Source organism: Hyla sarda, chromosome 6, assembly GCF_029499605.1.
Source record: "Hyla sarda isolate aHylSar1 chromosome 6, aHylSar1.hap1, whole genome shotgun sequence".
NCBI classification, from domain to species: Eukaryota; Metazoa; Chordata; class Amphibia; order Anura; family Hylidae; genus Hyla; species Hyla sarda.
In genome coordinates this window covers 172,390,862-172,407,773 of record NC_079194.1, presented here as the reverse complement: position 1 = coordinate 172,407,773, position 16,912 = coordinate 172,390,862, and the positions used below count along the sequence as shown (strand labels likewise).

Below are 16,912 nucleotides of genomic sequence, written 5' to 3'. Positions count from 1 at the left end.
GCCAAGGTGAGAAGTGGATCCATAAGGGAGGAGAAGTGTAAGTCCTTCCTTTATATGTCCTATTACTTTTGAATACACTTCTGGCTTTGGCTCAGAAACTGCAGTGGCAGTATTCCAAAAACTGCCAGAAAAAAACCAAGTGGAAACCTAGCCTAACCCTTAACTGTCGTGACGCCAGGGTCCGGGTTCTACAGATATATATATCTCTATCTATCTATCTATATCTATCCTACCGCCGCCCGTCCCAAGAATGATAGGGAGGAATAAAGGTTTTGTCCACAACTGGAGGTTTAGTAAACTGGAAATAACTTTACTGCAACTTCTATGCAGGTTAACAGGAGTAACAGTCTTTACAGAGGACCGGACTTTAGGTTCCTCACAGTTGGTTGGGACCTTGTAGAGAATATAAGCTCTGAGGCTTGCTTTACGCTGTTCCACTGAATTTAGGGTTTGCTTTTAGGTTCAGTAGTCACCTAGATTTAGGATTGACTGTTTTATATTCGGCTGAAGTTAGTAGACTTCAGGCCTAGATTTGTCTTGAAGGTATGCACGGAGCTTCTTTCTCTCTGCTAGTCCAGAACCCAAGAGAGCGAGGATTGGATACAGCGTCCTTATATGGCAAGGGGGCAGGCTCATAGCTTATTGGTTCCACCAACTGTCAGTCCTTTCACACAGCACTGCAGTACATCATGTGACCCACTCACGTGACCTGAAAGATCCTTAAATGGGCACTGTCATGAAAACAAAAAATTTATATGTTGTAGTACCTAAGTACTAAAACATATCTCTAATATAGATTAATAAAAAAAAACGATTTTAAAAGTTTAAAATCACTTTTAAATTCGGCCACTAGGGGATGCCCTCCTAGTGGGCGAATGCATTCAGCAGTGACGTCACCACTGAATTTCTACTCGTTGAAGCCTGGCAACGATTCGAAATTCAATCACTGCTGTGCTCGCTCCCGCCTGTCAATCAGACAGGCGGGAGCGAGCGCTTTGAAGAAAGAGGATGCGCGCAGGCTCGGGGACAAGGTAAAGTATTATGTTCACTGTATTATGTATACATGTATTATGTATATGTTCAAGTATTATGTATACTGTTCACCTATACAGTATGCCTCCAGTTTCCCCACTACAACTCCCAGCATGCCCTGGGAGTTGTAGTTGGGAAGCCTGGAGGGACACTGAATAGGTGAACTGAGGGGGAGTGGGTGGAGTGGAGTGGAGTGGCGGGGCCGGGGGGGGGGGGGGGGTTGCGGGCTGCGCGGCGGGGAGTGGTATGTGCTCCGGTGTTCACCTATACAGGGTGCCTCTAGTTGTCTCCCCACTACAACTCCCAGCATGCCCTGGGGAAGCCTGGAGGGACACTGAATAGGTGAACTGAGGGGGAGTGGGTTTGAGCGGAGCGGCGGGGCCGGGGGGGGTTTGCGGGCTGCGCGGCGGGGAGGGGGTACTCTGGGTGAACTAAGGGGGAGTGAGTTGAGCGGCACGACGGGGGGGGGGGTTGCGGGATGCGCGGCGGGGAGCGGTATGTGCTCCGGTGTTCACCTATACAGGGTGCCTCCAGTTGTTTCCCCACTACAACTCCCAGCATGCCCTGACCGCCAATAGATGTCAGGGCAAGCTTGGAGTTGCAGTGGGGAAACAGCTGGAGGCACCCTGTATAGGTGAACTATGGGCGGAAGTGCCGGCCCCAGCAGGCATCAGTGACGTGGTGCCTGCTGGGGAAGTCTGCCTGATAGTGAGCACGCTACCAGGCAGACAAAAAAGCATTTTTAATATGTAAAAAAAAAAAATTAAAGGCAGGGAGGGGGTTAGGGATAGATGGGTAATAGGCAGGGACAGAAAAAAATGTGGTGGTGGGAGCTACCCTTTAAAGGAAATCTGTCATCAGAATCAACCGCACTAAACCTGTTACACAGGCTTGTAGTGCGGGTGATCCTGATTAAAACGCTTCTTACCTGGTTAAAAATGGTTCAGCAGTTCTTCAGATATCTTTATTTTTAGTTTTCTGTTTTTCCCTGGCTTGGGACTCAGTGGGAGGTGTTATCATCTGGGACTCGGCCACACGTCATTCTAGCTGGGCGGAGCGGCCACCCGGCTCATGAATATTCATGACCTTATCCTCATGCACCGCCCAGCTAGAATGACGTGTGGCCGAGTCCGAGATAACACCTCCCACTGAGTCCCAAGCCAGGGAATAACAGAAAACTAAAAATATAGATATCTTAAGAACCGCTGAACCATTTTTAACCAGGTAAGAAGCTTTTTTAATCAGGATCACCCGCACTACAAGCCTGTGTAACAGGTTTAGTGCGGGTGATTCTGATGACAGATTTCCTTTAAGCTTAACCTAACAGTAGGCTTAGTAGTCATGTGACCTAAGGTCCTGGAAGTACATATATATATATATATATATATATATATATATATATATATATATATATATATTATAAACATCAAACACATAAAATTAAAGAAGGAAGAGATGACAAGGGGTTATCCCACTAGGAGGACCCTACCGGTACCCAGGAACTCTGACTTTGGGGACAACGTACGGTACCAGGACACCACAATAGCAAACAGGTTTATTCCCAAGATGCAATGGGTTTCGCAGTGTAGACCAGCTGCTTCATCAGGCATCATGCCTGATGAAGCAGCTGGTCTACACTGCGAAACGCGTTGCATCTTGGGAAAAAAAATGTTTGCTACCGCTACCTGTATTGATCTGTCCAGCAGTGTTCACTCCCCACCTCCTTGAAGCAAGCCTGTCTCCTACCTGTTGAATTATCATGTGGAAGGGCTGCAGGACGATCACTTTATGCTTTCTTCGATGGTTGTGTATGGGGTACACAACCTATTGGGGGTAAGCGTATCTCTCACCCCGCTCTTTCCTTTCCATTTATTGCGTGGACTTACTACACTATGGAGTGCACTCTCTCTTCTTTATAGACTTTTACAATAAGGATGACAGACTGATTTTAGTCTGATCATACGTGCTCTGCATGGGTCAGGTTCAGGCAAAATAGGCAAATCTCTGCAACAATGTAGAATTAAAAAAATATGACTATTGTAAATTTCTCTATACACCAGGCTCCTTTGGAGTTAGGGATAGGCTGGTTTTACACAGGCGTAGTGTAGAGGCATTTTTGTATTCACATAGCAGCAGAAGTATTGGCCTGACTACCTGAACTGACAGCTGTTATTTGGAATGTTATCTTTCCTCCGAGGACATCCTATAGTAAAAGGGTTGAGAACTGATACAGAGAATACATTGGATTGTTAGTCCCTTTGATAAATCTGCCCCACAGTTTTAAAGATGGTTGATATCTATGACATGTTTATCGTTTATCTACAATGCCCTGGTTACCTCCCACCCCAAAAAAAAACAAAAAAACCTTTTCCTTAAGTCAACATGCAAGGTTCATACTGTCTTCAAATATACATAAATGAACTTTATATAACCATCCATTGGATGGGTCACGCACTACAATGTATTTAAAACTCCCTGAATCCCATCAACTTACCATGGTTTTATTTTACCTAATAAAGTATGTTACTTAAAATTTTACATATTGTACATTAACTATACCCTTATAGTTACTAAATCATTGGTTACCTTGGGCTATTTATTTTGCCTTCACATTCCTTTCCGACAGGAACCAGAACCATCAGAATTGTAGAATCCTAGGTGAGAATAATAAACTAAGGAATGGATCATTGAGCCATTTCATATACAACAGTGCCACCTACAGGGAAATGGATGTAGCTGAAACGGACAATAAAGTGTAATACAATGGACCAAAATTTTTTTGCCCTCATATAACTCATTTCTTACTCCTTCAACCAGATCGTGAACTTGTGACCTGCCAGGTAATTCACAATTCACTGGCATCTTGGGTTGAACTTCCGACACATTGCTCTGAGCTGCGAGGTTGAATTTGTTTGAAATTGCGGCTCTCGTGTTCTGTGGAGATTTAATAACCTGTGATACGATTGAAAGATTACATTATGGACTGTAAAGCATTGCTCCTGTTTCATTTAGATAAAGGGAATGTTTATCTCTACAGTTAAGGTGAACATTCTTTCAGCTCGCGGTGTGTTCCATTTCCTGCGCGCTCAATAAGAGCACTTTATGGGGAGATGTTTTATATAGTAGAACAGTATATCAGGCGTCAAGCACCTTTTGACTCTCTAGCGGCACTTAAATTTGCCTGGTGATGCTAGAGCATCTAGTTTTACTAAGGCTGCGTTCACATCACGATTTCTCCATCCGACTTGAGTACACAATTTTTATAGCTTAAAATCGTATGGAATCGTATATAATGTCAGATCCTTTGACCTCCATTAAAAAATCGGATCCATTACACACATCCGATTTGATCCGCATTCGATTTCACATGATTTTTGTTCGGGTCTGAAATCGGGATTGGCCCCGATTTCAGACCTCAACAAAAATCATGTGAAATCGGATGCGGATCAAATCGGATGTGTGTAAAGGATCCGATTTTTTTATGGAGGTCAAAGGATCTGACTTTATATACCATTCCATACGATTTTAAGCTATAAAAATTGTGTACTCAAGTCGGATGGAGAAATCGTGATGTGAATGCAGCCCAACCTCCATGTGCATAATAACACTATCCATAGCTATGAATGTTTTTGTTTAACTTTATTTTTTCATCCTCCCTTTTAATCCAGAGACTCAAAAATTCCTGTGCCCCCTGCTGGCCATAAGTGGAAAGAAGTTCGCCATGACAACACTGTTACCTGGCTGGCTTCGTGGACTGAAAATGTGCAGGGGACGGTGAAATATGTGATGCTGAATGCAAATTCTAAATTAAAGGTATGGAACATATTGCTTACTGGCTATGAGGATATACACTTTCCAAAATGCCCCATTCCATTGGGTACTATGGCCGACATTTATCATTGTCTTTACGCTGTTTTTGTGTCTAGAAAAGGTGCAATTTTGAGTTGCAATCCACTGGCAATGCCCATGATATGGAAGGGATTTATGAATAGATTTTTGTGAAAAGGTGCAAAGCCACTGACAAGTCTCTTAAACGACACCAGCCCAGACTTAGCTTATTGGTGTATGTGAAGAGTAAAATTTCAGAAAATGTTTGGCTGTCCGGGAATCCTGGGAGTTTTGCAACAGCTGGAGGCACACTGACTGGAAAACACTTACCTAGGACCTAAAGTTTAGAACTTTATAAACTTGACAAAACTGTTCAGTACTTGAGCCGGGGTGCAGTAAGTAAATAGTGCTGAATAGTGCTGTAATGGTAACATAGAGAAAAGTGGATATGAATCTGGGAAACATATTTTTTCGAAAGCTGTATTTTCTATTTAACTATTACAGTGCAATGAATATGATCACAGGACTGAATACTCCCAACTTTTTATATCCTCCTAGAAATTAGATTATACTACCCAGGGCTTTACTGTGCCCCGCTGCACACATCGGCACTTCCTATGCTCCACAGAGCACATTTTGTTCATATTTAAGCCCGCTGGGATCTATAGATTGAAAATGAAGTCATATTTCCAATCTGCAGCCAAACGCTAACATTTGCTGAGACTGGTTCAAATATTCCCTAGTCAAATAACTGCAAATATAGTCTCATTTACCAAGAGAGCAGGAGCATCCACACTGGTGGGACCTCCTAAGCAGCTACTTAAGGCGGGAAGATACAGTATGACATTGGTTTAACGGTACATGGATTCTCAGCGGGTTCTATTCAGCAGTATAGCTAGAGGGGTTAAAGTCAGAAGTGGGCCCTTATTCTTGGGGGACCATTCTGTTATATAAGCATATAGCCTGAAGACACTTATGGTGCAATAACATAATTACATAATGATGTGCTCACTAGGTGGCGGGCGGCACCTCTATAGAAGGAAGTACAGGGCAGATTCATGAAACTAACTTAACTGTTGTGTCCCACATCATTCTGCATGAGCTCAGCGATTCTGGTGTCCAACCTCATCTGTACAGCTAATTCCAGGGTTTAATGTGTGTTGGCATGCTGTAGCCCAATGCCCGTTCTCATCTGAATATTTGATGAATGGCTTCACCCACTGTATATGGGTGCAGGTGCCATACATCTGATATACTCCAATGCTGGTGCCTCAGTGAATTAGACCATGGCTGCCATGGCTGCAGCTGATAGATATTGTGAGCATTACCCATCTGAGGTGCAATGTGTTGTCGTTTTATTACCACTCACAAATGCCCATTACTCATAATTAGAGAGAATCTCAGCAGGAGGAAAAGCAGTGAATGAAGTCTGAGAATGAGCAGATCTGGCTTCAGTCACTGGCAGCCTCACACAAGCTTTCATTTTGCTTTGCCACTGGTGATAAAAACAGAAAAACATGCTTTTTATATTGTACGTTTTTGAAGATCATCCAGAGTTGCTTTCAAATGACTGGCAATAGGGAGCAAGGGCCATAAGGGCAGGGGTCTGACAACATAGATTCAAGTACCAAGCATTAGTAGTCATTAAAAGGGATTTCCAGGCAGTTAATATATCTATTGCACAGACCATGAAGAATCAACAATATTTACTATATACATGCATTTAAAGAGTGGGTCAAGGCCATTTGGATATCTAGAAGATCATGTGCAGGCTATACAAATATATCAACTTAGCAGCTATATTTCATCAAACATTGTAGCAATTTTTTCTGACTGTTCCAGAATACGGACTGGTGGTGATGTGGAGTTGGAGTGAGAGTGCTTACAAAGGGAGAAAAAAAATGGGTCATGTGACTCTATCCAGCAGCCCATCCACAATATTTGATTAAAGATTAATCTTAAAGGGGTAGTCCAGTGGTGAAAAACGTATCCCCTATCCTAAGGATAGGGGATAAGTTTGAGATCGCGGGGGGGTCCGACCTCTGGGGCCCCCTGCGATCTCTCTGTACGGGGCCCCAGCTCTCTGCCCAGATAGCAGGTGTCGACCCCCGCACGAAGCGGCGGCCGACACGCCCCCTCAATACATCTCTATGGCAGAGCCGGAGATTGCCGAAGGCAGCGCTTCGGCTCTGCCATAGTTGTATTGAGGGGGCGTGTCGGCCGCCGCCTCGTGCGGAGGTCGACACGCCCCCTTCCCGCGGGATGTCGGGGGTCCGTACAGGAGATCGCAGGGGGCCCCAGCGGCCGGATCCCCCGCGATCTGCAACTTATCCCCTATCCTTAGGATAGGGGATAAGTTGCTCACCACTGAGTCACCACTGGACTACTCCTTTAAGATTGATTTTAAAAAGTTTTTTTTTTTTTTTTTTGCAGAAAGTAGATCAAAGTACATTATTTAGGACTTTTTATATGAACTAGAATTGCTGGATTAACAAGTCCATCATGAGGAAATTAAAGGGATAATTACATATTTTTTACCATTAGTAGTTATGCAGGTTTGTACCAGTCTTTAGCATTTTAGGGCCATCCACTGTTCTGATCGTAACTGATAGAATGGGCCTTATGTCCCCCATTTGCATGGAGTGGTGACTGAGCATAGGTGTTCTTCTGCTGAGATTGATGGAGATGGTAAAATGGGTGGATAGTGTATTGGTGATGTCAGTGATAACTTTTTACTGGAATAACATTTAAAAACACATGTAGAGAATTATTGCTAACACGGCATACACAAACACTATTCCAAATGTTCTCAGGTCGATGCTCCCAGTACATAAGCAGTCCACAACAGTTGCTGCAATAAAGAGGTGGCGCACACCCTTCTGTACGAAAAAGGCTGACGTCTGTGACTTCTATAAAGACATAGGTGCAAAACAAAAAACTTGGCAGATAACCAGACAAGGAGTGACAGCTGTTTCAAGATACATCAGACCCCATTTGCTGTTTCACGTGACCAGGAATAAATAGTCCTAGTGACGTGAAGCATGTAATAGAACATTAATACATTACATTGTTTGTTTTTCATCTGTTTTTCTTATTTAGTAATTAGAGGAACATACTTGGGTCTGTACAGTCATTCAAACCTGCATTACCCTGGGAAGGAGTTCTAAGAAACTAGCGAGGCTCTGCTCGCAAAAGTGTTTTGTGCCTCTCTACTGTATTAACCCATAGAAGGCTCACAAATGTAAAAACTTTTTGGATTACCAGCGCGTGTATCTCTAATATGCTGAATAAGACCTGGCAGCTCTGTTACAAACGTGTAGTAAATTATTGTAATAAACATATAGTTTTGCATGGATGTAACAGGGTTTTGGGGGTGTCCATCTATATTCCTGTGGTCATACCCTTGTTACCTCTTTGCGCTTAGCAGGCTGATCCTGAGCCTCATCCACCCACAAGCACACCTGCGGCACACCCGCGGCACACCCTAATCTTTGCCCTAACTGCTGTTAGGTACCTTCAGATGGTGTTCACAGAATAAATGAGGCCGATCCAAAGTGATGCTTCAGAGTTGTAGTAGACTGAAACTCTCAAAATGTCTGCAAACGGATCTTAAGGTCTTTTATCAGTGTATTTATTCAGGGTGCCCTATTGTGGGTGGGAAGAAGTTTCAAGCTTACCCTTACACTGGCTGTAACCAAAGCAGTCTAGCTTTACTTTCTCTCTTCTGCTCAGACAGCTTTCTAGTAACCAGCTCTAGATCTTTCCAACTTGCTAGCATATATTATATGGCTTGAATATTGAATACAGACAAAAACTAGTTCTGATGGGATCTCTTCCCAAATCTTTTCTGCCTAACCTTTTAGTCTAGTTTTAGTCAGTTGACTAAAATGTTGATAGATTTTAGTTAGTTGTTAGTTGTTAGTTTTGATTGTTTCAGTGACTAAAAACTAAATTCAGTGTTGTCCTATTAAGAAAATGGTCCAAAACTAATCTAAATATACTTTACTTATCTCCTTATTCATTCTTCTAGTCTCTTCCTCTTTTAACCTAGGTAAGGCTAGTCCCTGCAAAAACTCTTTAATCTCCGCCTCAGATTTTTCCCCCTCAGATGCGTATAATGTTTGGTAATATTCCTTCGCCACATAACTTATCTCCTCTGGGTCAGACACGATTTTCCCCACATTATTTACTAGGCTAGAGATATCGGAATTTTCTCTTTGGTTTTTTATTATACTGGCCAACCATTTATTGGACTTGCCTCCTTCAACATATCTCTTTTGTCCCCAGAAGAAAATCCTGTGTTGGGCCTTCTCCAGAATTAACTCCTTATATTCTTTTTGTGCCTGTTCTAATTTTTCCCATTTCTCTTTTTCTGGATCCATTGCATATTCTCCCTCCAATTTTTTAATCTGACTTATCAGATTATCTTCTTTCCTCCTTACTTCTTTCCTAAAATGGGTTATATTCTTAACCAGGATCCCTCTCAAGTATGCCTTCAGGGCTTCCCAAACAATAAAAAGATCCGCAGACCCTTTGTTAGTCTCCCAGAACCATTTAATCTCTTCATCTATGCCCTTTGTTACTTCTTCCACTTCAAACCAATGTGGGTTAATAGTTCTAATTTTACTCTGGGCGGGAGCTGGCTCATCATACCCCAAATTACAGACCACCATAGAATGATCAGAAACTCCCTTAGGTTCATAAACGATTTTTTTAATAACCCTTGCCCCACTATAATTAGCCAAAATCATATCAATTTGTGATGCTGTTTTAGGGGACAAACTATAACAAGAAAAAGTTTCTCTCTCTGGATTCAGGTTTCTCCATACGTCCCTCCACCCTAGTTCATTGCAGAACTCTGCTAGGGCGTTCCTCCCTTCCCTTACTATTCCTCCTCTACGATCCCTTTTGTTATCCATCACAGAGTTAGCCACCCATGATATACAAATCCCAGTAATTTTTCCCATTTAAGAAATCCAACAAATTTAACAATACCTCTGTTTTAAAGGGGGGAGGAATATAAACAAATGCAAGAACCACCAACACCTTGTTCCACACTACATGGAGAAACACAAATCTCCCCCTGTCATCACACAAGGCATTTTTAACCTGTATATTCACTTTTCTATGTATCAATACAGAGATCCCAGATGAATAGTTAGTTCCAAACGAATGAAATTCCTCAACTGCCCATTTCTTTTTAATCAGATGTATGGACTCTTTAGTTAGGTGTGTTTCTAACAGACATATGACTGCTGGTAAAAAAAATGTTTAATCCTGTCCATAATAGCTACTCTTTTTTTCTTTTTCTCCCTGATACCTCTAATATTCCAAGCTAGTACTTTACCAAGTTGGCTACCCTGAGTCTCCATACTCTTCTATCACGCCCCCTCCTTCACTCTTGTCACTATGCCAGGCTGACTTCCCTCCCTTCCCCCCCCCTATCCCCCCCCATCAATCCGCTCCTAACAACGGATCCCTCCACTATTCACTTGCTCTTACGCTCCTCCCTCTCCCCTCAACCTCCTCCAAATTTTTAAAACTTTATAACCCCTGACTTTCCAACCATTTTCCTGCTTCCCCTGAGGAAAAACAAATTTGTGTTTTTCCATTATAAACCACCCTCAGACGGGCTGGAAATAACAGTGAAAAGACAATATTCAGACTGTGCAGCCTCTTCTTAATGTCTCTGTACTCCATTCTTTTCCTTTGAGTCTCTTTCGAGAAATCGGGGTAGAAAAAAACACTTGCACTTCCCACTTCCCCTTTCCCCCTTTCTCTTGATAGCTTCAGGAGAATGTCTGTCTTTAGCGCACATACATTTTAACAGTAGAGTCCTTGGCGGGGCTCCTGGTGGCGGTTTAGTAAAAGGAATCCTGTGTGCTTTTTCTATAGCCTACCAAGCAGAGAATGTCTGTTCTCCAAAAATATCGTGTAACCATTTTGTAAAAAAAAAAGGCAATGGGGTCAGTACCCTCTTCCCCCTCTGGCAGGCCAATAACTCTTACGTTCGCCCTTCTTGACCTATCCTCTAAATCTTCAATTTTCCCTTTTAAATATTTATTCTCTTTAGTGAGATCTTCTTGCACTTTTTCAATACTCTGTATTTTGCCATCCATTTGGGGTACCATTTTCTCCATCTTCCCCACTCTTTCTTTTACCTTTTTTATATCCTCACGAATCAAACTCACATCTGAGCTGAGGCTACCCACTTGGACTGTCAACTCTTCCAGCGCCTTATTACTTTTCTCCACACCACATACTATAGATGACAGTATAGGAGTATTAACATCTTCGGTCTCTCCCTCCTCCATCATTCCTTCCTCTTGTAATGCCCCGTATCTGGAACAATAAATGCTTTCTCCATGTCTTTGTGTTCTAGTTTTAATCGTTTCTTTAGGCGACTTTAGGAATTTATCCAGTTTTCCTGCTCCCCCAGCTGAATTACCACCAGATCTCCTAGGCTGAATCTTGGGAGCCATAACACTTTACAATATATTTCCGTGTAATAATCCCATAAAAAGTGCCTATACCAGAGGGAGAAAGCAAAGAGCCATGATATTCCCTTACCATTTCCATCATGAGATCCAGACAAAGACTATACTTAAGATATCACAAAATTGGACTTACGGTTCATCTGCTCTAGTTTCTGTTCTCTCTGAACATCAAGTGTGTGGGATAGTATCTACCTCGTGGAAAAAATTATACATCCTTTATTAGCAAGTGCCTCTTCTCGCCTTCCTTCTTTAAGATGTTACACCAGAGGCTTTACATAGTATTCGTCTCCCCCCCCCCCCCTCATACCATCACTTACAATTCTGATATGCTGCAAGAGCCTATGTTAGTTCTTGCAAATAATCTGTCCTCTCTGAACATCAAGTGTGGAAGGTATTGTTTACCTCCTGGAGAAAAAATAATTATATTTCCTTTATTAACAAATACTTCTCCCCTTACTTTCTTGAGATGTAATACCAGCCGTTTTACATAGTATTCAGCTCCACCCTATACGAGCACTTACAGTTCTATTGTGCTGCAAAGCATGTGTTGTTAGGTCTTGCAGGTGGTCTGGGATCCTAAGAGCTTTTCTGTCCCGGACTCCTGTAAAGTCATATATAAACCTTTAATAATTTAATCTCATCATCTTATCGACTCTGATCAGTCCCTGCGAGCAGAACATACTCCAGGAGCAAAATGACGGGGGAAGAGGGGAGATGGCAAACTCCAACTTCCATATGCTAAATGCATCATTGTCCCAAGTTACACACCAGTATTATCCTTCAGGGAGGGGGGGGGGGTTTCAGGTGGAGATGGCGTGCAGGCCAGCGGGTATAGTAGTAATAACCAGGGGGGGAGGTAGCTTCTGACTGTAACCATATCACACACAGGTCGCCACAATCGGCATTCCATAGCCCCGCACCACTGCCCGCAGTCCCCCTCATAGGAAGCACAGGAGGAGTTAGTTCAGTCTCATCATTACAGAAGAGGTCTTTCCAGCCTTACCGCCAACCTCAGCAGCGTTCTCCCGGCTTCAGAGCCCTCGTGGTGGATGGCGTCCTTCTGCGGCAGCACGGAGAGGTCACCTCACCACCCAGACCTCCCCGCACTCCGCTCTCTTTCTTCCTGCCACGCCTCCTTCTTGCGGCAGGGTCTCCTTTCTTTTCCCGCACACCTCTCCGCCCATCCACCTCCGCCACGCGACTCGCACGCCGCACCGTTACCCAGACCATCCATCTCCCATCCGCAGGTACAGGCGAAGTCCTCCGTCGGGGTACTTCCTACTTCAACGCCGATCTGGGGTAGTCAGTCCGGGGGTTAGGTATCATGTTTCTGAGGAGGGAGGGAGAGATCTCCTGGAGCGATCGGAGCTGACGAGATCACATCCTCTCGTCACGTGACCCTGGCTTGAAATATACTTTACTTATACTTTATATAAATAGACTTTTCCTTCAGGTTAGATTGGAATTTAAGTTCTGTATGTTATGGAACATTTCTTATAAGTGTCTCTTAATTCAAGGGTGAAAAAGACTGGGAAAAGTATGAAGTGGCCAGAAAGCTAAAGAACCATGTTGACAAAATTAGGAGAACGTACCGGGAGAACTTCAAGTCAAAAGAGATGAAGATACGACAGAGGGCAGTAGCTCTCTACTTTATTGACAAGGTACAGATGTAAAATATTTGTCTATATTTTCTGCATACTTTCATGCAAAACTCCACATAGAAATGAATGTGTCAAATGCAATAAACACTAAGTATCAACAAAAACTTGTATCACCGAAAGACACTAAAATATAATTTTTATTTCCATACACTAAAAACCTAGGCAAAAAACAACCAACCAAATCACTTTGTTACCCACAACCCAAAAAAATAAAATAAAAATAAAATAAAAAATAATATATATATATATATATATATATATATATATATATATATATATATACACATGCATGCATATCAATACCAACACCAATCTGATATCAACATGGATGTAGTGTGCTTATGTTATGACCGCATTATATGCATATCAAATTTGCTCAACCAATCTGGAGACTTATCATGCAATCGGGTCCAGTATGATCACTAAAGGATAGATAGGGGGATAGGTAGTGGGGGAGGGGAGGGAGGGCCTGTAGATGTGTGGCTGCTACCTGCTGGCCCTTGGCATATGGTCCCTATCTCTACCCCTATGCCTAGGCAGAGTATGTCCTGAAAAGGACGGCCCCGCTCTGGAACCTACCCCCTCACTACACTGTGCTCTCCCTTACTAAGTCACATGAAGGAGACATGCTATCTGCCTTTATGTGGATGGGAGAAGGGAAAAAAGACCTATGGTCCATTACTGTGGAAAAATATTGCCTCCTAGAAATAGGCTATTGAAGAATGTTTAAATCGTATCAGATAAAGGAGCATTAACATGGCATCTCACTACCTGGATATAATCAAGATTTAGTCGGTGCGTATGCCATAAGAACCATAGGTGCAATCAATGAAATGGGGATATCAGTTCTCAGCAAATTACAGATAGTAAAAATCAGAACATCAAATATTTGAGGATACAAGCCAAAAAGCAGAGATAAATGCGTTTAGGTCCTAGGTGACAAAATGTTATGCATATAAAACAGGAATGGCAAAAGGGTATCACATGATATACACATGAAACCCAACTTTTAAGGGTGCATTCATATGTAAACTACTGACCAATACGGTATATATATGCATACATCTTAAAATATTGACCTATATTCAATTACACTGATAAATGCACAGGCATTGTTCAGTAAGAGCCATCAATACTTATCTGGATCCAAGGCATGATAAACAGATCAGTAATGTCCCGACGAGTTTCCTGCCCCAGTCATCAGGGGATGATAGGGGGCAAGGGATGGTGTCATAGCATTAGGCTGAAACACGGATGGCTGGTAGAGACTAGTGTTGAGCGGCATAGGCCATATTCGAATTCGCGAATATTCGCGAATATATGGACGAATATTCGTCAAATATTCGCGAATATTCGCATATTCGCAATATTCTCATTTTATTTTCGCATATGCGAAACTTCGCGTATGCGAAAATTAACATATGCGGAAATTTGCATATAAAGAATTAGTATACGTGAAAATTTGCATATGCGGAAATTAACATATGCAAATTTTCGCATATGCAAAAATTCACACACCAGTCTCACACAGTAGTATTAGAGCCTTCTTTACACCACACAAGCTGGAAGCAGAGAGGGATGATCACTGTGATGTGTACTGTGAATAATAACAAAATAAAAATAAAAACGAATATTCGTAATTATGAATATATTGTGCTATATTCACGAATTTGCGAATATGCGATATTCGTGAATAAAATTCGCATTGCGAATATTCGCAAGCAACACTAGTAGAGACGTGAATGATGCAGCCAGATAGTCCCGTCGCCATGTCTCAAATAAGGTTAAACTCCCTTAAGTATACATCCTGGGTCAGCATCGGCCTATCTCTCAGGCATGAATGGCAACCAATCAAACCAATCCCAAAGCAAGACCTAATACAGGGCCAACATAGACTCCACATAGACCCTCATTTTTTTCCCCAGAGTTGCCCAATAGCAATAGGTATTTCTCACCTGACCTTCCCTCTCCTATAGCACCTGCCCTCCGAACCATGCTGTGTCACCACAACCATCTTGATATACGCTTTATGTATGAAATACAGAATAGCCATTATCACGAGTAGATATTGTATGCAACACAATTTATCACCTTTAACATGTATAGGACAGTGTGACTGTAAATGCAAGAAGCCCTTTAAACATGGAATACATTACAAGCAAAGCTGAAAAGACAGACTTGACAAAACGGAGCCCCCCTTTAATTATATGTTGATGGTTTTGCACTGTTACTTCTCAGCTGGCTCTGAGAGCAGGTAATGAAAAGGAAGAAGGGGAGGGTGCAGACACCGTAGGTTGCTGTTCTTTGCGAGTCGAGCATATTAAACTTTACCCAGAACTTGATGGAGAGAAACATGTGGTCGAGTTCGACTTCCTGGGTAAAGACTCCATCCGATATTACAACAAGGTTCCAGTGGAAAAGAAGGTAAATAATTTTTTATATTGTGGTCTTGGGTATTGCCCACCTCAGGTTCTTGCTGAATGAGTTTGTGACATTAATATTTTTCAGGTGTTTAAAAACCTGCAGCTGTTTATGGAGAATAAGCAGGAAGGAGATGATCTGTTTGACAGACTGAACGTAAGTGTATTAACCCTTATAGACCCCTCTCTTAGGATGCTGATTAACAGAGATCTATTAAAGCTGGCAGCTTTTGGCCATTCTACTGTCACCAGCTGGTGGAAGGCTCTTTGGTGATAACTACTCCTCCCTCATAGTGTAGTTTTCACCTCCTGAGTGAGTTAGTGGGCAGTATGGGGCACAAAAGCCTTGCCATGCCTATAATAAAATCTAAAGAGACTGCAAAATGGCAGTCACTGCATGTTTTACGCCTGAAAGATGGAATAACCGCGAGACTTCCCTGATACAGGGAGCAAGGAGCAATGTCATTAGCTGCTGAGAGATAATCGTATGTGGCAGTCATCCAATCCATGGAAATATGCTTTGTTTGGTGGGCAAAAAAATATGCAATTGGCGCTCAGACTAGAGACACAAATTTTGTGTGGGATTCATAGAATGGACCTTTACCGTGTCATTATTTTATGCTTCAATGACTCTCTGGCTTCCCTGTGTGCACCAATTTCTTTTTAAATGCTCAGAACCAAGAAATCCTTGTGTTCCTGCACCAATAATACTTAGGGAAGCAGATAAGCGAATAAGAACAGCTCACCCGCCTGCTACCTCTGGAGGCACCCTGGTTGGGAAACACTGCCCTAACCTATAGTTGTTTAGCCACTGCAAAGCTGCATCTCTAAGTATGTTGTCAGGCAGAGTGCCACAGCATGCTGGGAGTTGTAGGTTTTCAACAGCTAGAGATCCACAGATTGTTAAACTGTCAAGCTGTGCAGGCATGGGAGATGTAGTTGTAGTTTTTCAAGAGCCGGAGGTACACTGGTTGAAAAACACTATTAAACAGTCTTTAGCTATATGGATTTATGAATTCAATCAGAAGTCACAATCAGTTGCCTGGATGACCACTGCCAATGAGTAAGCATAGCACTAAGGCTCTGTTCACACACTGTTACAAATTAAAACCAGAACACATAGTCAGACCCATTGCATGAGAGACATCTCACTCAGCAAAATCAGATGGACATAATTAAGTCTGTCATTTTGACTAGAAATATGCTGTATGCTGCACAGTTTTTCTCGCTCAATATGAAGGAATCTGACAGATGCTGTAAATGGAGTGTCCAGTGATAATGTGTGAACATGGCTTTACGCTTGCACTTTTTCCTAGGTTTTGCTTTTTTTACACATGCTCTGAGCTGTGGGGTTTTCCAGAGCTCAAAACCACCACATTTTCTGTGGAAACCTTAATAAATATGTTGGGATTTTTCAAAAATGTTGGGGGCACATCCCCTTTTTTGTTGGCCACGCACCCTTTTCCTGGTGGCC

The 16,912-nt window shown here is 42.4% G+C and overlaps 1 protein-coding gene across 4 annotated transcripts in view; it reads left to right on the top strand.

Annotated features, from left to right (window-relative positions):
* The window catches only part of LOC130276433 (DNA topoisomerase I, mitochondrial-like), a 224,744-nt gene that overhangs the window by 191,834 nt on the left and 15,998 nt on the right, over window positions 1-16,912 (top strand). For all 4 annotated transcript variants that reach the window (XM_056525812.1, XM_056525815.1, XM_056525814.1 and 1 more), the window contains exons 12-15: window positions 4,701-4,845; window positions 12,875-13,018; window positions 15,257-15,442; window positions 15,527-15,595. In XM_056525812.1, coding sequence (XP_056381787.1) covers window positions 4,701-4,845; window positions 12,875-13,018; window positions 15,257-15,442; window positions 15,527-15,595 — 544 coding nt within the window. The remainder of the gene's footprint in view (window positions 1-4,700; window positions 4,846-12,874; window positions 13,019-15,256; window positions 15,443-15,526; window positions 15,596-16,912) is intronic.